We start from the raw sequence: 27,200 nt of genomic DNA on the forward strand, positions 1-27,200 counted from the left end.
GTGCTCATTAGGTATGTTAACGGAAGTTAATGGTTACCTGGTAAGCATCACCCTTAATAGGCGATGTTTATTGGGTAACGGTTAATTGGTACTGGGAGCAGTTTCCTTAGCTATGACTCAGGCTTGGAGCCAACAGCACCTGCACAGGCACGGGCCAGGAGCTGTGGCAGCAGCCTCGGCCTGTGGCAGGGGCTGTTTCAGCCCAATCCTGGAGCGGCCCCCTCATGCCCCTTTAATTAGTTAAAAGCAGTGTTAGTGCTACATTTAACCAATTAAATGGGATTTTATGCTCTTGGACCTGATGACAGCAGCCCCATGGACACTAGCCAGTTACCCAGGCTTGTCCACTCAAGATCACAGCGCCTGAACTTTCCCTCTTTCTACCTCCCAACATGGATGCTGCATAGTTGAATCTGGAGGAACAAACCTGCTCTCGTCAGGTCCAGCTGGTTCTCTTGAAAAGTAGAAATCCCACTATTAGTACAACTTATCTGGAAAAAGTGGAAGCACAGCTCCTGCTGAGAGTGAGAGTGGAATATATCTCTGACCCAGTTGTCTCTGCAGTCCATTCTGGATTACTTGCTTCATGAAAAGCACCAGGGCCTGGCCTTCTCTTTGATCAAAATGCATCTAATAGCCATATCAGTGTTCCACCCCTGCACCAGTGACTTCTGATGACAGACAAAGGGGAGGCATGGCCATGTGACTCTTCCCAGACCACGGGTGCCCCATCTCTTCTCGCCTACCATTCCATCCTTTCACTCTCTTTCTGAAGTGCTGCAGCCTGGGGGATTAGCAGGAGGGGGCCTGGCACTGGCAACAGCATTCATTAGTGGTAGTAAGCTGAGCAATGCAGGTAGGACCACTTCCCCCCCACCACTGGTGAGTGCAGAATCGGTGCTGATGTGCACCCATTGCAATTCTTTTTGACTAATAGTTTTCAGTTATGTTTTCAGGGAACTTGCACACAGTGGGGATTTTGCAGTCAGGTTCAGGGAAGTATTGTTGAAAGAGATGCAATACATCTTGGAGTTTCCAAATTGGCAGGGAAATGTGACCACTACTATATATCCCGAGGGGGTTTGTAAACTCAGCTTTTTGACCATGGAGACATAGATGTGTCTCTTCTGCTCTTTGGAGTGACTATAATAAATCCTATGGCATTAACATGGACCAGTCCTTATTGTTTGTGGCACCTAGTATGCTCTCGCCTCTGATTTGGTTTTGTGCCAGGGATGAGCAGGCCTGTCAGAAGGGGGGCCTAAAATTCTGACATTCTTCTTCAAGAGACATCCCTGGGGGTGCTCAACAGGAGGCGTCGGTGAGTCCCAGTGCCGCAGACTGGATTCTTCATAGAAGTGCACTGGGGCCACTTCTGAGGTGTGCGGGTGCCACTCAGCATTACCGTGCATGTGCGGCCACCCTTCCTTCAGTTCATTCTTACCATCCTTGGCACAAGACGGATCTCGGTAGTGCTCTTCATTACTCAACATTAAATAGTTGAATTCCTATTCCAAGTTCTTCTCCCTAGTTGTTTGTCTTCTCCAGGTTCTTCCCTGTTCCCTTCTCCCCTCCCCCCCCCCAAAAAAACCCCCTCTGTTCATTTGTTCTGAGTTGCTCTCCCTCCGGTTACTGTTTACCACGAGATAACAGTGTCACCGGGCTCCAAGTGCTCTTCAGCCTGAAGTGAGGCAATGCCCATCTCTGATGGATGTACTGAACGTGTAAAATGCCTATGAGAGTCCCATGTCCACAGGACTGTCAGCACTGTGTGAAACTTAAGGTGTGAGCACAGAGAGATAGGAACCTCCATTTGAAAATGATTATGCTCAAAAAGGCACAACGTCCCTTTCCTGACCTTGGCACACAAGGGACTGTCAAGACTAAAATCGATAGGGAAAAAAATCCCCAAAGAGATGCGTCTCATCTTTACCTCATGACAGGCAGTTGCCCAAGTGGCACACAACTGAAAAGTTAACACACAGGGCTGAAAAAACACCCATTGGGCACTTCAAGTGCTGACCGGATCCTTTCCGGACATGTCACACATAGCGCATGTAATGAGGCTTCAGGCCTGCTTCCCAGCTCTCAGCACCAAATACCCTTCCAACTAATGCAGCCCCTGAACTTGTGTCACCGAGAACAGTCAACACGGCACTGCAACAATTGAAGACGCAGTCCATCAGCACTGCCCTGCCATCTCATGGTGCTATAGCTCAGTTTTAAAATCCTAAACAAATCTAAGAGTCAATTAGAAATAGTGATGCTCTCCTTGCAAATACTAATATACAGGGCTCCACAAACTGCGGCGAGATCTACTCGCCAGCCCTGCACCGAGCATGTGCCAGACTGGCACTGCGCATGCGCGCAGCACTGGTGAACGGGGCAACCGGCTGAAATCTACTCACCACAGGCGAGTAGATACAGTGATTTGTCGAGCCCTGCTAATACAATATTTACGGATACTGGAAAGGAGAATAAAAAACATTCACTAAGGCTTGTACGGTTTCTCTGGGGAATGTTTAGGATCCATGCTATATAAGAACAAGTAAAAACAGATAAAAATTCTCCTCGTTTGGAACTGTCACCTTATGTGTGTCACCAATTCAAAGAATAGAAGCCCCAGAAGAAAGTAAAACATGGCTTCAGGGTTTGTAGACAGATGCATGATTCAAAGAGCTTGCAAATAAGATTTCATCCTACAAAACAACTAGTGTCATGCCTAGTACTTCTGACTCATAAGAGCCAAAACTCTAACGCATAGCAAAGATCTGGGCTTAATGTAATACTGATAAATGCATTGTATATTGTAACACAGGATTTTTAAAAAAATCATTAAGATCAGAGTTTTAGATATCTGCAGCACCCCAAAAAAATCTGTTAAAAGAATCTTTTTCTTTCTTACCGTAAGCCATTAATACCTATGTAAACTTTGTTTGGAATGTAATCATGAAAATGTCCTGGCATAAACACCCCATACAGCCTGCTTTCTGTTTATCATGGTGAATATGCAGTGGTAATACAGTCAAAGAACTACAGTTACTGGTGAACTTCCTTTTTGTATTAAGGGTATAAGTACCATTCTGTGCATGGTTGGAACTATAGCCATAGAGACTCCTCCTTTTGTATTTTATCATGTTATCATGAAAGTAAAACTAAACTTACTGTACTATGTTATTTATTCACTAGAAAATAGCAGTGTGAAAATAACACCAACAGGAACCCTAATATTCAGACACTTCAAATATGACATGAGTGGAGTTTACACTTGTTCCCTCGTTTTTAAACCAACTGAAGAACAGGCTGAAAAAAACTATTTGCTCAAATATGTTATTTATGGTAAGAGATCAAATTAGTTAAAAACATTTTGTACTTTAAAATGCATGTTGATGGTTTGAAATTCTGATATGCCAGCTTAATTTAATTTGAATAGAGTTGGAGAATTCTATACTTCTCGTAACTTTGCTGTTAATTGGCACTTACCAGAGAATTCATGGAATGCCATTTTCAGTCCCTTAAAGGAAATCTTCTGGTCTTTTGATTGAGAAATTGTTAAGCATAGCTCTCTGCATTTAAAAGGAGACATGAAACATAATTGAAAAATAGAAGACTGAAAAACTGACTGGGTGAAAATACTTAATAACTGTGCCACAGTAATTTCATTTCATGCTGAATTATTCCTTTTTGGAGATTGATTTTAATATCTTTTATTACCCCTTATTCCTGGGACTTCAGGAGCATCACTCAGACACAGTTTACACCAATGTAAAATTCTCATTCAGTTTTGTTTTTACAGTGTTGTCAAATAAGTCCTGCCCTTCTAAGGGAATATTGTGTAATAAAATATAAAGTGTTAGCATTTTTTAAAGAACATGCTAATTCTGCTTCACTATTCAGAGTAAATTTTGTTGCATAATATAGCAGAATGCCCCATGATTCTGCTGAAATACAGATATTACAGATAAAATTTTATCTCTTCATTACCATGATTCTACTACCAACTAAAGACAATAATAAAACTATTGACTTCAGTTAGATTTTAGATTGGAAGCCAGTGTTGCCTAAAAACATTGAGCAAAACAAAATTAATTCCTGGTTTTAAATTCACCTGAATTTGGCTCACTATTTCCAACCTTAAAAAAAAATCTGATTTTCAGTAGTTTAACTTGCTGAAGAACTTAGCTGAAATGGGGGACTTCTTTTGAATTTTATTTTTTTGATCAAAATGCTGACAAAATTTGTTTCCAACATCTATTTTGTTATTCTGTTGCCTTGCTTCAGCTTTCTTGTTCCAAGAAACCTCCAATCTAAATATCAGAAAGCAAAATGACATTTATAGAAATTTACAGGGCTTCCAGAATATACAAGACCTGGGCACACAAGCAGATGTGGTTTCCCAATGTACAGGAATCACTATATATAAATATATTATTTTATATATATTAAAATATATGATGGTATGACTTAAAAATCAGAATTAATGAGAGATACTGCATTATAAACAAGCAGCGAACAGCCTAGTGACTTATCTTTAAATGGATATCAATATAGCATCATGTAGTTTGTATTACATTTGTTTTCTAAGACAGCTATATGATTTCTCTACTTCTATGTTCTTTTTCTTCTCATATCCCTGATTTTTGCCATTCCCCTTCCCTGTTCCTTTATTCTCTGTTGCTCTGATGCTTTCCCACTTCTTTTTCTTTAGCTTGCATTATTCCTCTGTCTCCTTGTGATCTATCTATTCTGTGATAATCTGTTACCCCTACTATCATCTTGGTCCCCTTCACCATGTGCAGTACTAAGGAGGCAAACTTCAATTCAGTACAGATTGTAGCAAAAGAGATTCTATTCACTATACCCCGCTCCTGCCATATCAGCTATTCAGTAGGACCAGTAGGGAGACTGATCTAGAGACATGCTGCTGACCCATTACTCAGCTGCAAGAGTTCTCTTGGATCTCATTGGAGGTGAGGAATCAATCTTGAAACCCTTTTTAAAATAGCTTGTGTGGTTCTCACTAGAAGGTGCAAAATATTATACTGTATTAGAATTATAATTATGTAATATTAAATGCAATTCGTGTAATGATAAATTACACCTCACATTTCAATACGTCTTCTGAAATTGCTATTGTCTTCCTTCATATTCTTAAGCACGTATAGTCTCCATTTCTTGTAAGTGAAACAGAAATGTTTAGGCGTTTTATCCTTGTTAGGATATGTTTTGAAAAATGAAAGGTCATATTTATGAAAAATAGAAATGATGAATTATAAACTTGTAATATTCCATTGTTCTGAGACATGAATCCTTCATTAACATTTCAATGGAGATGTAAATCAGTTTTGTTGATGAACTACAGCTTTAAATTAATTACTTAACTTTCACACAAAAATACTGTTTTTAACTTAACCTTCATGTTTAAATGTGTGTTTCTCAGAATCTTGTTTTTTCTTTCGCCTACAGCTTATTCTGATCCTAACTTTTACTATGAGTTTACAGCCCGGTATCATGCAGCCCCCTGCAACAGTATCTACAATATTTCTTTCGAGAAGAAGTTGCTTCAAATACTAAGCAAACTTGTCATTGAACTTTCTTGTGAGGTTACTTTACTCAAGTCAGAGTGTCATCATGTAAAAATGCAGAAAGCAGGTTTACAAAATGAAATCTTCTTTACTTTTACAGGTAAAATATACTGAATTTTTAAAGACTGCTTAGCGTTTTTATGGTAAAGCAAAGTTTATTTAATGGAATATCATCACTGCTCACATTGAAAGCATTGTACATGTTTAATTCATAAAGAGTTATTTAGATTGTAACAATATATCTACAAATGATTTATGTGGTAAATCCATGTAAAAATGATGAAAACTCAGATATCTGACACATCCCAAAAAGTGAATTAGAAGCTTTTATGAATCTGCCCACAGCCACAGATCTTAAGTTCTTATCAGAGAATGAGAATTTTTGACACCTGAGGTATGCCCATCCAGAGAAGTAAAGGGATATAATATGCCCACTTACACTCTTTTGTTTTAATATATTATGAGGAGCAGTGCACTGGAAGAGGAGCTACTGTGGGCTGTTAGTCCCTCCTCCTAATGCGTGTGTGTGGAGGAAAGGAGGCCATGGTCATCAAGTTAGCAAAACTATTCTTCTTCGAGTAATGTCCCCATGGGTGCTCCACTGTTGGTGCCGGGTTGCCTCAGTGCCGTAGGTCAGAGTTTTGCACAGCAGTAGTGGGTTGGGCTGCGCATGCGCACTAGGTGCCTTGTGCCGTTCATGCCTTCTGTTTTGTGCGCGCGGCCCGACCCTTCCTCGGTTGCTTCGTTGCCAGCCTCGGCTGCAGACGAAACTTCAAGCTGCTCTTCTAAGAGAGCTACCTCAGCATTTTAACTGCATCAGTCCCTCTTCTCCTTCGTTTTAACATTTTCAGCCCTTTTAACTTTACTCACTACTCCTATGATATCCTTTTTTGTCTTTTTTTTTTTAAGAGGGAGAAGGGGCAGAAAAGAATCCTGAAAGCCTCTGTGGCCCTGCTGCCAGCGACCTCCCCGCCCCAAAAGGAAATAAAATATGTAATATTCAAACAATAATGATAATATGACATACTATGTCCGGCTCCCCAGGCTTCAAGAAATGTTACACATGCCAAGAGGCCATGCCAGTCTACGATGGCCACTCCTCATTTATTCACTGCCTTGGTGAGGGACATATTCTGCAGAAATGTCCTCACTGCAGCAAGCCAACAGCCCAGGCTTGCAGAGATAGGGAGATGCGGCTTCGCATACTCCTCTTCAATAAGGTTCTTCAGCCTTCAGCTACCAAGCACTCCTCTGCTTATCTTGAGCCACCCAGGGCAGAGAAATGGCATATAAGTTCACCAGTGCTGAAGCCAGTGTCGAAGAAGAGACTTCCCCCGCTAGGTCTCTACCATGATTGACATCGACCTGTATCAGCTCTAGCAATAAACTGGGTACCTCTGGAACCAGACACATCTGGCAAGCCAAAATCATGGAACCAAAGGACCACCACAAAATTATGGCAGCATTGGCACCCTTGGCACCCAGCAAATAGAAGGATACCAACAAGCCCTCATGAATGGCACCAACAGCACTGACTACTCAACCGGTGCTGATGAAGGCTCGGGCAAAGTCGAACCGTGCCCATCCCTCCCCAAGCCCGGAACAGACGTTTTTGCTGGCACCTCTGTCACCATCATCAGTGCCATGTTCACCAGCAGCTAGGCAAAGTTAGGCAGTCTCATCATATTAGTCGTCATACATCCCAAACTAAAACTTCAAGGCGACTGCCTTATAAAAAGGACATCTCCAGAGAAGATCCTTCACATGATATCTACAACAAAAGGCCTATTCCAATCCTTAGTACTTCTTATCAACGACCAAAAATCTACTCTTCAGCCGACTCAATCCCTTAGGACAGTGCCTACTTACTGACTCAGAGATTCCAAACGATTCAGGATCTTATCACCATACTTACTGTCAGCCGTTCAGTTGTGGTCCTCATATGCCTATGACTTATGGGCCACATGGCCGCCACTACCTATGTAGTCCAAAATGCCCGACTACATATGAAGCGTCTTCAGCACTGGCTGGCCTCCATTTACACCCCATCAAACACCGGGTCCACCGAATTGTCTCCCCCCCTTCCAAGGTCCTTTTTCCCTCAAGTGATGGACCAGTGCCACCAATCTACTGGCAGGGGTACCTTTCTAACGCACTCAACCATCTGCACAGATCACAACCGAGGCTTCAGTGACAGGCAGGGGAGCCCACCTAGAAAGTTTTTCCACCCACACATGAGAAAACTTTACACAAACATTCTGGAGCAGTCTTCAATGCTCACGAAAGCTTTCAAACACAAATAGTGAATCATATGGTCAGAATTTTGACAATGTGTTGACAGTGTATGTCGTCAATCGTCAGGGTGGAGCTTGACCCCCTTAGTTGTGTGCTGAAGCAGTCCACCATTGGAATTGGTGCATTGCCAACAATATAACACTAACAGTGGTGTACTTGCCCGGCATCCACAAGACCGCTGCAGACTTACTGAGCAGACAGTTCAGTATGGACCATGAGTGGCTGATCAGTCCCCACATCATCAGGGCTGTCTTCTGTATGTGCGGATTTGCAGAAATCAACCTTTTCAATACTCACAACAACACAGTATGTCTCAATTATTGTACTAGAGTGGGCATAGGATGGAGGTCTTTTGGAGATGCTTTCCTCATCCCCCCCTGGCCACCTCTACTCCTTTCCCCCAATTCCACTCATCTTGAAGAACCCTCAGCAAAATCTGGTGGGACCACACCTGGGTAATCCTAGCTCCCACATGGGCCAGGCAGACGTGGTATCACTTTCTGTTTTGAATGTCTGTCCACCCCCTGTCCACTCACTTGTCATTCAGATTTCTTGACTCACCATGGGGGCACCCTTCTGCACTCCAACCCTCAGAGCCTCCACTTGACAGCCTGGCTCCTTGCTGGTTTCAATATGCTGAAACACGATGTTCCGATTGAGTAAAGAGAGTCGTTCTCCATTGCAGATGTGCTACCACCCGCACCACCTACCTTCATAAGTGGAAGAAATTCTCCATGTGGTGCAAGCAAAAGCAGATGGACCCATACGAAGATCCACTTCCTCTCATCTTAGACTACATGCTCGACCTCAAACAGTCCAACTTGTCTTTCTCCTCTCTCAGGGTGTACTTAATCATTATTAATGCATTCCATTCACCACTCCAGGGACACACTTTTTTTGCTCATCCAGTAACTAGACAATTTTTGAAGGTCTCCATAACCTAGCCCCACCATGTAGACGTCTGCCACCTTTATGGAATCTTGAACTAGTCCTCGACATGTTGACCAGAACTCTATTCTAACCTCTGGCTACCTGCCCTTTACCCATTGTGACAGCCAAGGTGTTATTCCTCCTTGCAATAACATCCACATGCAGAATTAGCGATCTTGCTGCCCTTTTTGCGGCTCCATGGTACACAATTTTTACTAAAGACTCTAATTTATGTACTCACCCAGCCTGCCTACCAAAGGTCTGATCATCAATGAGCCGATCGTTCTCCAGTCGTTATACCCTAAACCGTACTCATCTTCAAGGGATTTCCTGATCCGTATTTTAGATGTTCGTAGGGCCCTTGCCTAATACACTGACCACATCAGAGGCTTCTGCACTTCAAAACAATTATTCATCTCAATAGCCAACCAATTTAAGGGCAAGCCACTTTCCTCACAACGTATATTCAAACTATTGTAGCCCACATCACCTAGAGCTCATTCTAACAAGAGCAGTCTCTGCCTCCATAGTCTTCCTATGAGGCATCTCACTCAGAGACATTTGCCGAACAGCCACATGGTCTCCAGACCATGCTTTTATGAAACACTAAGCGATTCTTAAAAACCTTGCTACTGATTCCTCAGTAGCCACAACAGTATGACAACACCAGGTGACTCCAAAGCCCACTGTCTGGCTTATAACTCACAACTGCTACAAGGTCGTCTACAGTGGAGCACCCACAGGGACATCACTTGAAGAAGACAAGGAAGTTACTCACCTTGTGCAGTAACGACGGTTCTTCAAGATGTGTGTCCCTGTGGATGCTCCACTATCCACCCTCCTCCTCTATTTCTTTGGAGGAGTTGTTCTATTTTCTCTCTCATCTAGATACTCAGGCATACACGAGGAACTGAGGAGGGGTTGGGCCGCATGCACAAAACAACAGGCACAAACGGCATGAGGCACCTAGTGTGCATGTGTGGCTTCTGCTGTGCAAAACTATGACCTGTAGCTCCGTGGCGACCCGACACCTACAGTGGAGCAGCCACAGGGACACACATCTCGAAGATCCATTGTGGCTGCACAAGGTAACTTCCTTTTCCACTATATCACTGCCACAGTCTGTTGGGGAAGTAACTTTTATGATGCTGTTGTGTGGATTGTGTTCCCTGAAGCAAGAAGGGACCACTGTGCAACTGACAGTCTCAGTACAGTTCCTATTCTGCTCCTGGTGACAAAGTTTGTAATAAATTCTTAATAATTCAACTGCTGCTTTTATCTTCAAATTAACTGGGAGTGAGTCTAGTGGATTGAAAGACCCTAAAGCACAAGTTGAGCTTGAAGAATCCCTCTGTCATCCGTGTGTTGGAGCAAAACATTTTGGTCAAGCATTACTCCATTTTCTGTGATTTGGCATTGAGTGGAGAGCTGTAGAAATAAGAGAATAATTCACCTTCAGAACATACATTTTTGAGGGGAAAATTGTCAAGTATTGCTATCTGAAACTGTCAGCAAGAAGGGATAAAATGATACCAATACTAACTGATTCCCCTTTTTTTGGTCCAAGCTCCAAGCACATGGCCTAGAGGGAATTTTTATAGTGTAAAGTTGCAGCTCCTGCAGGAACATTACAAACATTCCCTGCAGAACAGCTGTGGAGATGCAAGATACTACCAATTGTCAGTTTCTTTCTTGTTACTGTTGGTGAAAGAATATCCAGTGGTTGCTATGTTGGGTGCATCAGTTGTCTTGCATCTCTTCTAACTTGATGTCTGTCAGTGTAATTCCTCCTTAAAATTCACTGGATAATTGAATTCTGGAACTAACAAAAGAAATTTAGTCAAATACTACCCTAGGTAGCTCCACACTCTTTTCTAATCCTTGTTATGAATCTGTTTCACAAGAAAATAAAACTCAGAGGGCTAGATTCTGTAAATCCCCATGCAGCTATTCCCCAGCCCTGTAAATACCAAAGATCCCTATCTGCCTAACATTCCACTGGTGGGCATGTGTAAAATCTCTTATGTCCCAGTGAGATCTGAAAATTAGACATTTTCTACCTCTGTCATCTACAGAGCATGATTCAGTATGTGTCCGCAGAGGCAGAGATTGTGATAGTGCTCCCGAAACAATGTAATCAAGTGGCTGTAGTACTCATTTAAGATGTAAGAGGCCTATGTACAAATTCCCATGCTTCCTGATATGGAGGAGAAGCTTAAACTCAAATCTCCCTGTCTCTAGCTCCTGAACTATGGGGTATTTTGCGGGTGAAGATCAGTCTCCCACTTGTTGTAAAATACATATTAATTGGGTTAGTGTAGGGTAAACATTTCTGAGGTAGGCTATGATATTCTGTTAAGAACCCCTATTCTAAATTTCAAGTCTGGAACAAGCACACAAACACCTTACCAAAGGCACAGTACATGAAGGTTATCCCCCCTCCTGCTTAGCCCATTGGAGGAAGGTCATCAGAGACATGACATAACATATTCAATGGTGCTAGGAACAAATGCACAGTTGTCATGTGCCCTCACTGCCTTTACTTTAATCTCCCAGGTGCAACACCAATGGATCATATCTGTGCAAAGATACCTTCCTGATGCTAACAGACACATTGCCACTTAATACATAATTGACAACTGATGTCTGCTTTGTTTAAGTACTTGTTTAACTAGATATAAGGTATTCTGTAAGCTATGCGCAGAAAAAACTATGTAACCTTTAAATTATTGCCTTAATTTTGCCTCACTGTTAGCGCCTATCCAGGGGTTTGTGATCTTCCCCCCCACCCATCACTTCATCCGCCATCAGCATCTTATATAATCCATTGTAACTTACTGTCTGGCAGTGTTCACCAAGCCTAACAGGCAAAGTGACACTCCACTAGCGTTGTGTGTAATAAACCCTCCTGCTTGCTTCATACACTCTGTCCAGATTCTGTTCCAACAGTTAGGGAGACAGAGAATGACTGGTTATAGGACTCCCTAGGATATAGGACAACCATGTTCAAGTTCTTGTTCTCCAACAGTCCAAATGGGGTTTTGAACCCTCTCTTCCATAGTTTTGGGTGAATGTGCTAAATATGGATTGGGAGAGGGCAACAAGCCCCACAATAACAACAACCACTTTTTAGATTAAGAGAGTGTCTTTGTTTAAGCACCTAACTCTAGGAGAGGGTTCAAGTGTAGAGAATCTCAAAGGGAAGTGCTACCAGTAGCCACCTAGCTCTTTTAGCCCTTCTGCCCTCTCACCATTTCCTATTGGCTAGCTTAGGCAGTCTTATTGATCAAAACTAATATGAGGCTTTGAGTGAAGACTTCTCAAGATAGTGTTTTCCTTTACACATTCTGCAGCCATAAGAATGTTTACAAGTACCCAGCTGTGCTGTCAGAAGATGTAGGTTAAGCTACTTGTATCTGTCCATAGTTGGATTTTTGAGAGCCTAGTTTCCGAGATGGATCCATTGTGCAGTCTGTTCCAATCAATGCTAATGTTAAATGTAAACTTTCAAAAACAGTGAATTTTGTAAGATATGTACTGAATTCCAAATCTACTGCCACCAGTTTTCCAAATGGCAGTTTTCCAGAAATACAGAAATGTCTACATGGTTCAGGTTAAAAATAATACAACTTTCTTCCTTACAAAGAACACCTGCTTAAACAATCTGAGCAGAAAATACAATCTCTGGCATGGGTGTAAAAGACTGTATTCTACTAGTTTTTTCAGGTGTGAGAAACAGCACAAATATATCTGGTATCTACAAAAGGGAATGCAAAATGACTTTATACAGGAGCAACAGATATCCAGAGTTTTTTTTATGGGTGACTTTCTATTAGATTCACTAGTAGCTTTTCTGCCATCATTAGAAAAGTTAAACTAGACAAAGTCCATGAGTTCGTAATAGCTGCAAGCCGGGCACTGTCATTTTAGATTTCCTGGTTCTTGCATTGAAATTCTCCTGTTCCATCACTCTAGTTCCAAAAGTCACCATATCATCAAAACAAATTCTTCCACCTAGAACTGAAATTACTGAGATTGTTAGTTTAGCTACTTCTTTGTTGTGCAATGTGGATTGCATTTGTAGTTACAGATGCAGCAGATCTTTTTGAAGAGTGAGAAATATTTGAAGTAGAAAGAATTCTCTCAGAAGACTGACATTTCTATTCATTTCCCATTTCCATTTTTGATGTTCATGAATAACCGTGTTCCTGAGCTTTGAAATTTTTTTTTAAACCTGATGGAGAAACTTGATTTGAGATCTTGCAGTATGCCCATTGCACTACCTTTCCCCCTGAAAACTCCATTTATAATGGCTGTAATGTCCATGTGAAGTGTTTGAAAGAACAAACCCTAAATGTTTCATCACACCAGTCATTAATAGTTTCTCTTCTAAATCTCAGTCATTACTGGGGGACTTCAGGTTATATAATCTAGATATTGAGAGTTCTTGACTGCTATTTAGACAATGTAAACAGCCTATGACAAATATAAAAGTTTCCTAGTCCATGTAAGGTAGGGGTGGGCAAAATGTGGCCCACAGGCTGGATCCAGCTGCTAAGCTTAGGACCATCAGGTCTACTGGGATCATGTACCTCTAGGTGCCATGTACCCCCAGCGGGGAGAGACTTTGCTTCCTGGCCCTGCTCCCAACACAATCATTGTAGCTCCCAAATTGGCCCACAGGAGCTACGAGGATTGTGCTGATGATGAGGGCAGCGCACAAAGTCCCCTATCCTCCTGGTGCAGGGCGCAGAGAGGGACATGGTCACAACAGTTGGCTGCTTTAAGCAGCCTGGGGCTGCAGCAGGTAGGAAGTCTGTCTTAGGCAGCTCCCACCCAGCAGGACCTTAAGTTAGCACGTTCTGGCCAGAGCCCGCATGTGCACCCTGCCACCTCCCAAACTTAACTCCCTGTCCCAGGTCACCAACCAAATCCTCGGCACACCGCCTCCACCCAGGTAAATCTAATGCCAAATGCTGGAGAGCAGCTCTTTAATCTCTCGTTAATATTCTTCAAACCCCCCCCATAATAGTGAATTGGTGTTTCTTAATCTCCCCAAAATAGGGATCTGTATAGGCAGATGATTGCATAAGTGTAAACATTTGTCTATATTGATCCACTCTTCTCACCATCTTTCATATCAGAGTTGTATAAAGATTCATCATAAAATAGAAGGAACAGTGGTAGTTAGTGTTGCAGTTCGTTTGTAGCCATTCAGGTTCAGGCATGAACCTATATCTATAGAGCATGCATGTTTCATAAGAATGTAGGTCCATAAGACAATAATTTTGAAGAACTAAAGTTACTGAAGTAATACTTGTTATATTCTACTTATTAGTCTTTCACTAGAAAGGAACTGATCATTGGAAGCACTAGGGATTGCAATGGCTTTTCTTTGAGGGAGGCTCAAGAACTTCCTTGCAGAAATAATTGATCAGAACTTTGTACTTTTGGAGTTCCTGCCTGGCCAAGCACCCAAAACATCAACCCAACAGTGATATATTAAGATCTATACCTTAATTAAACAGCTACTGCAGTTAATGAATTATAACATGGATTGCTCATGTGAATTAAAAGAATTAGAATATTTATAAATTGGTAGACTTCTAAGATTATTAATTTCTTAGGAATCAAAATCTATAAATAAGTATTGCATCCAATCACACTTTAAAAAAAAGAGATACCAATATTTAAGTGCATTAAATCTTCGTAAGAGGAAAATAATTATTTTTAAGGCAGTTTATATTTATAATTATTTATAATTATTTATAATTTCAGTATAGTTGCTTCAAGTATAGTGAGAAATGTAATTTTATTAATTTGAAAAGAAAACCTTAAAGTTTTATTTTCTGGGACATTAGCAAGTTTAATGTTGATTTCAGTGTATTTGTTCCCTTGTAAAGTAGAGTATGTTTTATTTACAGTTTCTTCTTTAGATTCAGAAAAAAGCAACAATCCATGTCAAACGAATTGTGATACTACTAAAAGATTAAACAAGGTACTGTAGATAAATCAAAAAATATGAAGACCAGGAAATATAATTATCCAGTTCTTTCTAGTGCCAACAAACTGATTTGAATAATGCGTCTAATAACTAAAAATGTTATTGTGTGCAAATGGATGTACCAGTGAACACTTAAGCATAATTTACCACCTAGTGATATTGTTTAGTTTTTAGTTTGTCATGTGGAAAAGGGTGAATTGCATTATGGCTCTATTTGGAGAACAGACTTGAGTTGTTTCATTTCAAGTAATGAGATAATTACACAGAAGTAAAGTATTGAGAATGAATAGTAGTAAAACAATTAAGTGGTTTGAACATAAAGTATTTTACACATCTAACCAGAATATGCAACAAAACAAGCTTTTACATAATTTGAAAGTAACCCTGATGTTGATGTGTGACTTTAAAAAGTAGTGCTACAGTAAGACAGAAAAAGTTAAATAATTGCCTTACATTGTTAGTATATTACATATAATATAATATAGAGGATATTTTTCAGAACTGTGGCGTACTAAATTACACTTCAGAAGATAAATGTATTTTTAGTTTGCTGATTCCTGAAACAAAGATTTTATCAAACCTTCAAAATTCAGTTAGAGTTTTTTTTCACTTCACAAAAGGACAAAATTTTGTGCATTTTTGTATCATTGATATATTCCGATTATAACTTCAGAGAGCTCAACCAATTGAAACAAACTTGAGATGATTTAATCATTCAGATTATTCAAAATACTCTTTGGACCATGGATCAGTGACAACTTACACTATTGGAGGGATTTCCTACCCTTCCTTCCTCCCTTTTAACATCTGTTTGTCCAAAATGCCTAGGAAATACTTGGAAAAAAAAATATCTTTGTTAGAAATTCAAAATCCTCTAGCCTTTCAAGTGAGTGCTGAAAGAACTCTTAATCTACATCCAGGTTATCAAATGCATCCATCATAACAGAGAAATGCTATATTGATTTTTCTGATAATTCTAATGATAAAAGTTCATATGCATCTTAGGGATGTTAAATTTTGATTAATCAACTAATCAAGTAGTCGATGGAATTTTAATCGACTACTCGATTAGTCAGTGGGGCTTGCCCCGGGTTCCCCACTGCACCTCTGCCTTTGAAATGTAGTAAGAGCTGCCTGCTGCAATATTTCAAAGGCAGAAGTTCAGTGGGGAACCCGGGGCAAGCAGGGACTCAAGCAGTCCCTGTTCACACCAGTTGCTGACTGCTGTGCTTCTGTTGTCTAAATGTAGCAAGAGCCCTGTGGGGCTCCTGTTCTAAGGCAAAAAAGACCACATTGGCACCAAAGCCGACACAGTACACTGCACCTACAGGGCACTTAGACTCCTCCATGCAGACTGCATCCAAACCAGTGCTGTGGACATGCACCAAGTTGACCCCAGTATGAACCGATGCTGCTCCTGTATTGGCTACAGTGCATACAGAAACTGCTCCCATATCCACCTTGGTACCAGTATTCTCCACAACACATCCTCTAACATCACATGAGGATCTGGTGGTGGCCTCATTTGGTACCAATGGCACTCCAACACTCGAAGGACGAAGCAGGCTTGCCACATCCATCCAGCTCTTTTCCCCCATTCTCCGGTGATGAAGAGGATGATGATGAGGCGATTTCATTCTCTCCACAACATTCATCACAAAAACCTACATCATACCCCCAGCAACAGCAAAACCGGGGTCAGATGTGATAGCTAGTCCCTTAATTCACTCCCATACATTTTCCTCTACCCTCACAGAGATGGGGCCATGGTCTCCTTATAGAGTGCGGATGGCTACAACCCATGCCCCAGTGCCTCAAAAACCACAGCCAGCACCTTTAAGACCATCATAGTCAACTAGATACGAGACAGCCCAGGCAGACATTGAGGACATAGAGGACACCCAGCAGGATGAATCTCTCCCTCCAACTCACTGTTGTCATTATCTCCTCACAATTATGCCTCCACCCCCAACAGCAGGGATGATTTTAAGTCCTTTCACAACATATTTAAATGAGCAGCTGACTTGCTGGAAACAGAGGTATCCCTCCTTCTTCCTCATCCAAGGGAGCAGATAGAAAATACTACATCCCAGTGAAAGGATCAGAGTTTTTATTACTCACCCAGCTCCCAATTCCTTGGTCATAGAGGCTGTTCACCCAAGAGGAACACAGGTCCACTTCCGATTTACACCTAATGACAAAGATTGGAAGAGGCAAGATATATTCGGAAGGAAGGCATATTCCTAGGCCTAGCTGCAATTTAGGATTGCCAATTACTTGGCATTGTTAGCAAATCTAATTTTTTTTGAAAAAATGATTTTTTTTATGGAATAGCTCCCAAAGGAACATAAAAACCCCATCCCTGTTCCTTTCCAGGGATCCTTTCCCACAAGATATTCCTACAACGGGAGATAGACAAACTCCTCAGTATAGGAGCTACAGAGCAAGTACCAATTCAACATAGGGGAAAGGGTTTTTATTCCTGTTACTACTTAACATCCAAAAAGACAGGGAAGATGGAGACCCATATTGGACATATGCTGAGTAAACAGATTTCTAAAGAAGCAGCACTTTACTATGGTCACTCTCACAAAGATAATCCCATCTCTAGAGAAAGGAAATTGGATGTCATCCCTCGATATACAAGACACTTACTTTCATATCACAATTTCTCCATCACACGGGAAATTTCTCTGATTCAATCTGAGACCAGCATTACCAGTGCTGTGTTCTGTCCTTTGGCCTAGCAATGGCCTCAAGGGTATTCTCCAAGGTTCTAGCAGTAGCAATTTCACATCTCAGGAAGTCAGGAGTTTTAATCTTCCCATATTTAGATGACTGTCTATACTAGATCCCACAGCTCAGGTATCAACCTTCTATATGGCATGCACTATCAGCCTTTTCAGCACTTTGGGACTTGAAACAAACAACCAAAAGTTCCAAGAACTGGAATTTACAGGGGCAACAATGGACTGTATCCATGTGCAACCCAGACTACCATCATTTCCAAGCATCATTTCCAGACAACCATACCATCATTTCCAAGCATCATCAGCTCAAGGCATCTTGAGTAATCCCAGGGTTTCATCCAGGCAATGCCTTCAACTGTTTGGCCATTTGTCAGCCATGACATATGTGATAAGACTTGCCAGGCTTCACATGCGCTGCCTACAAACATGGCTTCACACCTGATTTTGACCTCATGGGCATCATCTACAGAAATCCCTCCAGCATCCCCAAAAGAGTAAAACAGTTGCTACATTGGTGGCTACAATCAAATAATCTATGTGCTAGAGTACCATTCCAACAAAAGCCTCCTTTAGTCACGGTTACTATGGATGCGTCTCTAGAGGGATGGTGTGCACATCTGAATAATCATAGCATTCAGGGAAAATGGTCCCCAGTAAAACATATCAATGTACTATAGCTTTGAGCTGTCAGGTATTTATGCCAATATTTCCTTTCATTCATTTGCAACAAAGCAGTAAGAATTCTCATGGATGGTATGTTTTATATATACCATCCAGGAGGTGCAAGGTAATATCACCTATGCACGGATGCCATTAACCTATAACATTGGTGCACAAAGAACCAAGTAGACATTTCTGTTGCTTACCTCCCAGGAAAACAAAATGTCATGACAGACCATCTAAGCAGAAATTTCCTTCAGAAATACAATTGGGAAATCCACCCTCAAGTCTTGCATTAGGTATGTCAATCATGGGGCTTTCTAGAAATAGACTTGTTCACCACATATCACAATGCAAAATGCCTCAGATACTGCTTCTGAAGTGGCCTGGACAAGAACTCCATGCGGAATGCCCTTATAATCAGGTAGTCAGATTCATGTACATCTTTCTCCCCATTCCACTGCTCAGCAAACTTATATGGAAAATAAAGCAAGACAGGGCTCAAGTAATTCTAATAGCACCCTGATAGCCCAGGCAGATATGGTTCCCCTACCTAGCCCAGATGGCCATAGCCCCTCAGTTTAGATTTCCACAGATTCCAAATGTCCTATTTCAGGACTCTGGACGCATCCTTCATCCAGATATCCAGTATGGTCCTTGAAGGGCTAGCAGGATTGCACTTAACCTTTTTGGAGAAAGTTGAACAGTTAATCGCGACTAGCCGGAAATCAAGTATCAGAAAAACTCACTCTCAGAAGTGGCAACATTTTAAACATTGGACTGCAGAACACACTATAATCCCACATTCAGCACATCTACCTAAAGTGCTGAATTACATGCTCTCCCTAAAGAAGCAGAGCCTTTTATACTGTTCCATTAACAGCCACCTGGCAGCAATATCAAGCGGGCATTTGCCTATAAATGGTCACTTGGTCTTTGCTCACCCAGCCATAAAGGGTTTTTGAAGGGACTCGATAATGCTTTTCCTCTACTAAAGCAGTCATCTCCTTGGTGGGATTTTAAACTTGGTTCTCACAACATTGACGGGGCAACCTTTTGCATCAATGCCAACTTGCTCATTACTACATCTTTCAATGAAGGTAGCCTACCTCATTGCCATCATCACAGCAAGAAGAGTCAGTGAGATTGCTGCATTCATGGCCGACCCTCTGTTTACAATTTTCTGCAAGGACAACATAGCGCTTACCTCACCCAAAATTCCTTCCAAGGTCATGTCACTATTCCATGTTAATTAACTGATGGACCTACCTATCTTCCACCCAAAATGGTATCGATATGCCAATGTTGCGTGCCTCCACATGTTAGATATACTCCAGGAACTTGAATTTTATCTAGACCAGACAAAACAATTTAGACAGTCCCCTACACTTTTTCTATCAATAGCAGACCATTCTAAGGGCCAAGCTATTTCTAAATGAAGACTTTCTAAGTACGTATCTTACTGTAATAGAATGTGCTATTCATTGAATTATATACCGGTCCCTGACCAGATACAAACTCACTCCATTAGGGCAGTCTCTACATCAACTGCATTTCTTCATAATTTCCACATTACTGATATTTGCAAAGCTGCAACATGGGCTTCAACTCCTACCTTTATGAACATCATGCCCTGGACAAGTATGCAGCATAAGACACAATTCTGCCTAGTAGTTATTCTGTGGCCCACACTAAATATCCAAAGTCCCACCTTCCAAATTCTCAGGATACTGCTCCGAAGTCTCCTACAATGGAGCACCGACATGGACACTCCTCAAAGAAGAAAAGGAGGTTACTCACTTCACGCAGTAACTGGTGTTCTTCAAGATGGGTGTCCCTGTGGGTGCTCCATGACCCTCCCTCCTCCCCTCTGCTTCAGTAGAGAAGGAACTGAGGGACAGTTGACAATGCATGTGCCAGTACACTCACTATGCAGCAAGATGGCAGCACACATGTGCATCGGCACCTAGAATACTGGTGCTAAAAATATCCCACTATAAGCGCAGGAGTGCTGAAATACCTACAGTGGAGCACCCACAGGGGATACCCATTTCAAATAACACCAGTAACTGCACAAGTTGAGTAAATTCTTTTATCATCTCCTTTTGCAGGTCACATTTAAAGCTTTTTATAAAGCATGAGTTCCATGAATGTTACTGAAAGCAGAATTTGCTCTATTGAATCTGGTCAGGTCTTTTGCTTGTTATATTGAGAGTTAGTATGCAGCAAGATGGGATGTAAATTTACAGCACACTAGCTTACTGTGCAATTACCGGCTGTTTGTACTCTGCCATATGTGGACAGTAGGGAGTGCTACTACCTCTGAAAAAAATTCTTTATTGGCTCCTGCAGAGTAAATTACTTCCATACTAGTAAAAAGGGTTCACAGCAATTATCTTTAATACACATCAGTTTGAGGAGGAATTACACATGCTGTAGAGTTATATCAAGCAGATAACTTCTCTGTTAAACATTAAAGAGCTATACATTCCCCTTGACAAGATTCTTTTTCACTAACATACACAAACGGGCCCAGTGCTGGCCTCACATAGTTTCTACCTGGCAAAGAGAGAAAGAAGGTGGTTACTAGTTTTATAGACAGCTTATCTTCCTGTCTGTTCATCTTAGCTCTCTGGTCTTGTCTCAAGGGAATCTGAGACAGGAGCTGGTTGTCTCGAGATTCCTCAGGCTCACAATCCTACTCGAGCAGAGTTTTGGCTACTCTGCATAGCAGTGTTGCAAGTTACTTCAAGTGTTAATATTAAGGAATCCCCCCAAAACAAAAGTAATGCTTTAGTCTTATACTTTTTCCTTAAAGGAATCACATTTCTTAAAAGCATGCACAGTGGGCACATGGTTACTAATTGTTACCTTTTTAGTATTTTAAAAGGGACTAGAGAAGGTAGTACCAAGCACTCAAAGATCACCCCATGTTCACTCACTCATCAGTCATCACACAGAGCGCCAGAGTGAATGTTTCTGTAAGCAGGTTGGCTTGTGGTCTATGCTGGAACTTTATACATGTGATATTTACCTTTGAATAGGCCATATTTGCTGACCATTACTGATTGTATGTGCAGGCTTTGGCAGTTCTTTATCACATTTGCTTCTGCTTAAATGAAACTGTTACCTGTCCTCGGACTAGCCAGGGAATCAACTTTGACAAAGGGCCACTGGAGCTGTACTGGGGTTGTTTATTAGCATAGATTCTTAAGGGTACGGTGGTACGTGTATGCACACACACTCTCTCTCTCATATATATATATATATATATGCTGGCAGTTTGGATGCAGGCTACAAGCAGCGAGAGTTCGTTTGTTTCACAGGTGGCTGAAACTGGCTAAATAAGAGCCTCCTGGAGACTCGGCTACAAAGCAATGAAAGACCACCAGAGTCCCTTTGGATTTGCGGGAGGGCTTTACTTTCTCTGGGTCAGTCCTAGGCTTCTGCTGTGCTGTTACATCTTGTCCAAAAAAAAAAGAGAGATTCCTGCTGGCCACTTATGACTTTAATTTATATACTTTGCAGAGTTCTTTCTTGCTTTGAAAGGTTAGAGGTTGAACTGTCTTTTCATTGGGTATTTTTCATTCACTTGTCTTCACTCATTCTATGGATTACATACATATTCATAAGCACGGATATAATTAAGCAGTGTGATTTCTAAGCAAAGTCTTGCCTTATTGCCTTTGACATAGCAGGAAGCCTAACATAAATTGGATTGTTTAAGATAGCAGAAGGCTTAACATAGATTGTATTGTGAGAGCCAGAGCCAAGGGTAAAAGGGGGTGGGGGAGAATAGCCCTACAGAAACCTGCTCTCAGGATCCTCTGCAGTCATCCAGCCATGTTTAAGTTGTGTTAAGTTATGCTCACACTATTCATTCAGTATAGCCACACCAATTTGGCACCATCCCAACATTACGTACTAAATGTTCCATAGCAGTAAATAATAAACTATGGAACTGTTAGTGCATGGTTGCAGGATTCACACTTAAGTTAGGCTACAGAACACTAATAGATTTTTACACCAGCTCTTTGCATACTAACTCTTTATAAACAAGACCATTCTCATCTTCAACTTCTCATCATTAGAAATCTTCCAAATTAGAATATGAACAACTTTTCGGTTATGTTAGATTTTGCATTAGCAGAGTTTACCAGGAAATCAAGGTTTGTGATACTATGGAATTGTGCTGTTAAGGTAGCATGACCATGACTAAATGATACACTTTTATAAAGTTTACAAACCTAATTTTTTTATTTTTAATTTTTTTTTTGCGGGTGGTATTTGGGTAATACTAAGTTAGGACCAAATTTGTAAAACCATCTAAAGTTTTAATGTGTGTTCCTTTTATATTTTTGAGACAGACTAACGTAAGTTGCATGTGGTACTGTGCCACAAGGGGAAGTTGTCCATGGCACCACCATGGTCTCCTCAGAGGCAATGCTCTCTATCTGGAGGATTGTCGAAGGTATCACCTCTGTGAGATGAGAGATGCAGAGGCCCCAACCTGGCCCAGTCCTTGGTCTGTCCCAGGACCTCTGAGGGCAGCAGGTGGGACTCCCCAGGATTTTGGCAGAGGTCTTCAGAGGCACACGTTCCTGCTCCCTCCACCCTGCATATGGGATTAGCTCCTGAAGCCACTCCTCCTCTTGGCCTCAAGGTCTGAGCACTGTATGAGGGACAGGTCCCCGGCACAGCACCACTCACCTTGCTGGTACCACTCTCTGGCTCATAACTTCCTGCAGTGTGTCTGTGAGGAAAGCAGGGACTGGTGGTCCCACTCAACTTCATGGCGTGGTTTCAGCTGATTAGCTAGTGGCTCTGGGACAGGTGCTAGTCATGAGATGGCCAGCCACCGTTGCCCATACTGCAGATCCCAGAGTGGATGATGCTTGCCGGACCCCACTGCTCTTCTGCATCCAGGGTGTTGGCCCAGTGTGCAGTACTGCACCCGTGCCAACCCTTGCTCGTAGTTCCCTGGCACTGCACTCTGTCATCCTGGCCTCGGACCAAGCCTAAGTGCCCGTGGTGCAAGCTCCTTGTCCAACACCTCCAGTACAACAAACTGAACTCTAGTTGTTACAGTGGCCAATGGTCTGGTTGTCTCAATGGTACCCTGGAACCTGTGGGGGTTCTCTCTATCATCTCAGGTACTGTGCTCAGTAGCTAGTATGCCAAAGGCATTATTAACCTCTTCTGTCTGTGTTAAATGCCTCCCAGCAGGAGAAGCAGAGAGCTAAGATATAGGCACGGGCCTCCTCTGATCTCGAGGAGGTTCCCTCAGCACAGGCCTCCTCCTCCTCTCCAGATGAGACCATTGTAGGCCTTCCACAGTGGTGCCCCCCAATGATGTATGGGCTCACCAAGACTTCCTTAAGAGGGTGACCACTAACTTGAACCTCCAAGTGGAGGAAATTGAGGAGCAGGAGGATACCCTTTTTGGGGAGTTGGGTCAGTCAGCTCTGGCTAGTTACTCCTCCACAATGAGGTGGCCAAGATTGCCATGGCCCTGTGGGAAATGCCCTCCTCCATTACTCCTATACCTAAGGGTGGAAAGTAAGTACTTCATCCTAGCGAAAAGGCATGAGTACCTTTTTCTCTCACCCTACCCCTAACTCCCTGGTGGTGGAAGCCATTAACCACTGGGTAAGGCAAGGTCAGCTCAGGGCGGCTCTGAAAAATAAGGACTCAATGAGGCTGGACTTAATCAGGAGAAAGCTTTAAAGTCTTCCAGCTTACAGCTTTGGGTGCTAAATTACCAGGCCATCATAGCTTGCTCTGATATAAACATGTAGCAGGCTATCACCAAGCTTGAGTTCTCTCTGAGGTATCAAGGAAGAAATTTTGTGCTTTTCCAGAGGAGGGGACAATGGCTGTTAGAGTGGTGCCCCAGGCTGCTTCTGATGTGGTGGCTTGTTCCATTGACCATTTTCATGTGGAAGGCCTTGTAGTGCTTCTCTCCAGCCTCTCCCCTGAGGCACAGCAATCTCTTCAGGATTTCCCCTTTGCTGGGGCAGCCCTGATGCAGAGGCTCATCAGCGCGTAAGAAATTCAGGCCTCAAATTCAGGCCTATCTGCTGAGCCTTCCCAACTTTACCAGGACTTGGGGCAGAGCAAATATAAGGGGTTTAGGTAGAGGCAGTCCAAATCTTGCTCTTCTATGCAGCCCAGCTCCTCCCATCCTATGGTTGCCTCCAAGCACCCGTTTTGAAGGTATGATCAAGGACAGCATATCTTTCACACTGCCAGATTCAACCCTGTAACCTTTTCACACCACCTGCATCTTTTTCCTTCTGCCCTGGTGCTCTATAGCTACAGACCTGCATGGACTGAACTGTTAGCTGGTATGGCTCTAGTTCAGTATGGTATCCCTGGCCTCTGTCATTCCCTTCCTGGACCTGGGAGAATGGAACACCATCCTCGATCTCAAGGATATTTATGTTTGTCAAGGGTCACAGACATTTCCTACAGATATGGTGGGAACAAACCACTACCAGTTTGTGGTCCTTTTGCTTCGCCTTGTCACAGCCCCTTGGGTTTTTACCAAATGTATGTTGGTGGTGGCTGCACACCTCAGATAACAAGGGGTACAGATCTACCCTTACCTGGACAACTGGCTCATCAAGGGCGACTCGTACTCTAACATCTGCATGCATGTGGATCTTTTGCTCTGTCTGTGCCACCGCCTTGGCCTGTTGATAAATACAGAAATGTCTCAGTTAATGCCAATTCAACACACAAAGTTTAAAGGAGCCATATTAGATTCATCTCTCATGAGGGTCTTTCTCCCTCTGGCCAAGTTTTGCTCTCTTGTGGACCTTGTGACTTACATGTGCACTTCACCAACCACTACAATCAGAGTATGTCTTCAGCTACTCGGGCATATGGCAACATCTACTTCCTTGGTCAAGTATGCCAGACTCCATATGTGGCCCCTTCAGGAATGGCTGGTGTTGGCCTATACCCCCTCAAGACTGCTTCCAGACAGAGTGCTGACAGTCCCGGCCCCAGTTTTGAGTTCTCACCTGGTGGATAGGCACTGGCAACATTCTGACAGGAGTACCATTGTGAGCGCCTTCCCCCTTCCTCCCCCCCACCACTCCTTCAAACTGGTATTGGATGTGTTGGACCTAGGCTGGGGTACCATTTTGGTGAACTCCGGACCCAGGGTACGTGGACCAAAAAGGAAGTGCCTATCCACATAAATGTCAAGGAATTGTGGGAGTTCTCAGGGCATGTGAAATCTTCCTCTCTCTCTTGGCAGTCAGGGTGTTCCGAGTCTTCATGGACAACATGGCCACGATGTTCTTTGTCAACCACTGGGGGTAGGGTGCGGTTGGACCCGCTCTGTTATAAGGCAGTCTACCTCTGCAACTGCTACATCCAGCACAGTATTAATCTGGAGACCCACTGCCTCCCAGGCGCGGGAAACTTCCTAGCCAATCATCTGAGCAGAAATTCTCCTCTCATCAAAAGGGGGCTCTCTAGCTGCAAATCATTGCCATGTTCTTCCAGAAGTGGGGCACTCCCCAGGTGGACTTCTTCGCCACAGCACACAACACGTGTTGCAGCTTCTGCTTCAGATGATGAGCAGATGCGGGATTCCTGAATGATGCCTTCTTCATCAAGGGGTTGGGAGTTCTGTTCTACATATTTTCCCTGATCCCACTTGGCCCCAAGGTCCTGGCCTAAAACAGCTTAGATGAGAGATTCTTTCTGTTCTCACATTACTTATAAGCATAATGAAAGTTTTTGACGTTTCAGTGGGATTTGGATGCCCAACTTGTATATAAATGGACATTTCTAATGATTGATTGTTCAGCTGAAGACTGAATACTTTATAATCCTCTACCTGGGTCTTTTTTTTCAGGTCCCACTGTAAGAAAAAACGTCTATAATCTAACAGAGCTACTAGAGGATTCATAACAGACAATTGATTCATAAAGAGAAAAAAATTGTTACCTAGAATTGGATTTCTACAAAAACATTCCAAGCAATTGCAATAATCTCCTGTGTTGTTTTGTTTTTGTTTTTGTTTTTAAACTAAACTAGCATAACTTTCTATTTTGTTTTATTCTGGGGAGATGCTTGTGTTGTCTGTTTCGCCAACAGGTGACCTGTTATGGATGAAAAGTGATTTGAAATCTGATTTATCTTACATGTCAGTAGTTTTGCAGATGGAAGACCTATGAATCTATTTTGCTGATGTTATAGTGTAGAAATCCCAATTATAATATAGGGAAAAAAACCTGTCATTTACTCCTTTTTTAGAATGTTTTTGCTTGTACTGTTTACTTTTTATAAATCATGATAGCTATTAGTGCTTGCTATAGCTCTCATCATCTCACAGAAATTAAAATTCACAATTACATTAATCTAAATTCAATAGACTGGCCATTCAGCTCTGCTCCCCTACCAGCAATGATCAATGATAGTAATTCATCTTTGAGATCCTGTATATTATTACTTCTCCCACCTTAAGCACACTAGAAAAATAATTTTACTTATTTTTGAATGGATGATATAAAATAAATCTTTTTGTTTCACTTTAGGCAAAAGATCTTATAGAGAGATTTTTTAACCAACAAGTGGAAGTTCTGGGGAAACGTTCTGAACCCTTACCTGAAATATACTATATTGAAGGTACTCTGCATATGGTCTGGGTTAATCGCTGCTATCCAGGATTTGGAATAAATTCTCTAATACATCCAGATTGTCCTGATTGTTGCGGTATGTCGTATATTTAATAAGGTGTACTATTTGTAAATTTGTGTTAACTCAAGATAATTTTCACTTTGAGTTCTATACATCGTTTAGCTTAGTGTAGTCATTCATACCCATCTTATGGTATTTTCCTGTCAGGTGTCTCTAAAGCTACTCAAGATTGTCCTGTTTTATCATTTTAGACTGATGTTTTCTAGGAATAGCAAGATACTTCAGAAGATCATTTTGATTATTAGGATCTTATCCATA

General features: G+C 42.0%; 1 protein-coding gene across 1 annotated transcript in view; it reads left to right on the plus strand.

Annotated features, from left to right (window-relative positions):
- The window catches only part of ZPBP (zona pellucida binding protein), a 58,118-nt gene that overhangs the window by 16,461 nt on the left and 14,457 nt on the right, over positions 1 to 27,200 (plus strand). The window contains exons 4-7 of the mRNA XM_075921686.1: positions 3,190 to 3,339; positions 5,467 to 5,685; positions 14,735 to 14,808; positions 26,780 to 26,957. Of these exons, the coding sequence (XP_075777801.1) occupies positions 3,190 to 3,339; positions 5,467 to 5,685; positions 14,735 to 14,808; positions 26,780 to 26,957 (621 nt within the window). The remainder of the gene's footprint in view (positions 1 to 3,189; positions 3,340 to 5,466; positions 5,686 to 14,734; positions 14,809 to 26,779; positions 26,958 to 27,200) is intronic.

This window comes from Pelodiscus sinensis, chromosome 2, assembly GCF_052426305.1.
Source record: "Pelodiscus sinensis isolate ZL-2025 chromosome 2, ASM5242630v1, whole genome shotgun sequence".
NCBI lineage: Eukaryota > Metazoa > Chordata > Testudines > Trionychidae > Pelodiscus > Pelodiscus sinensis.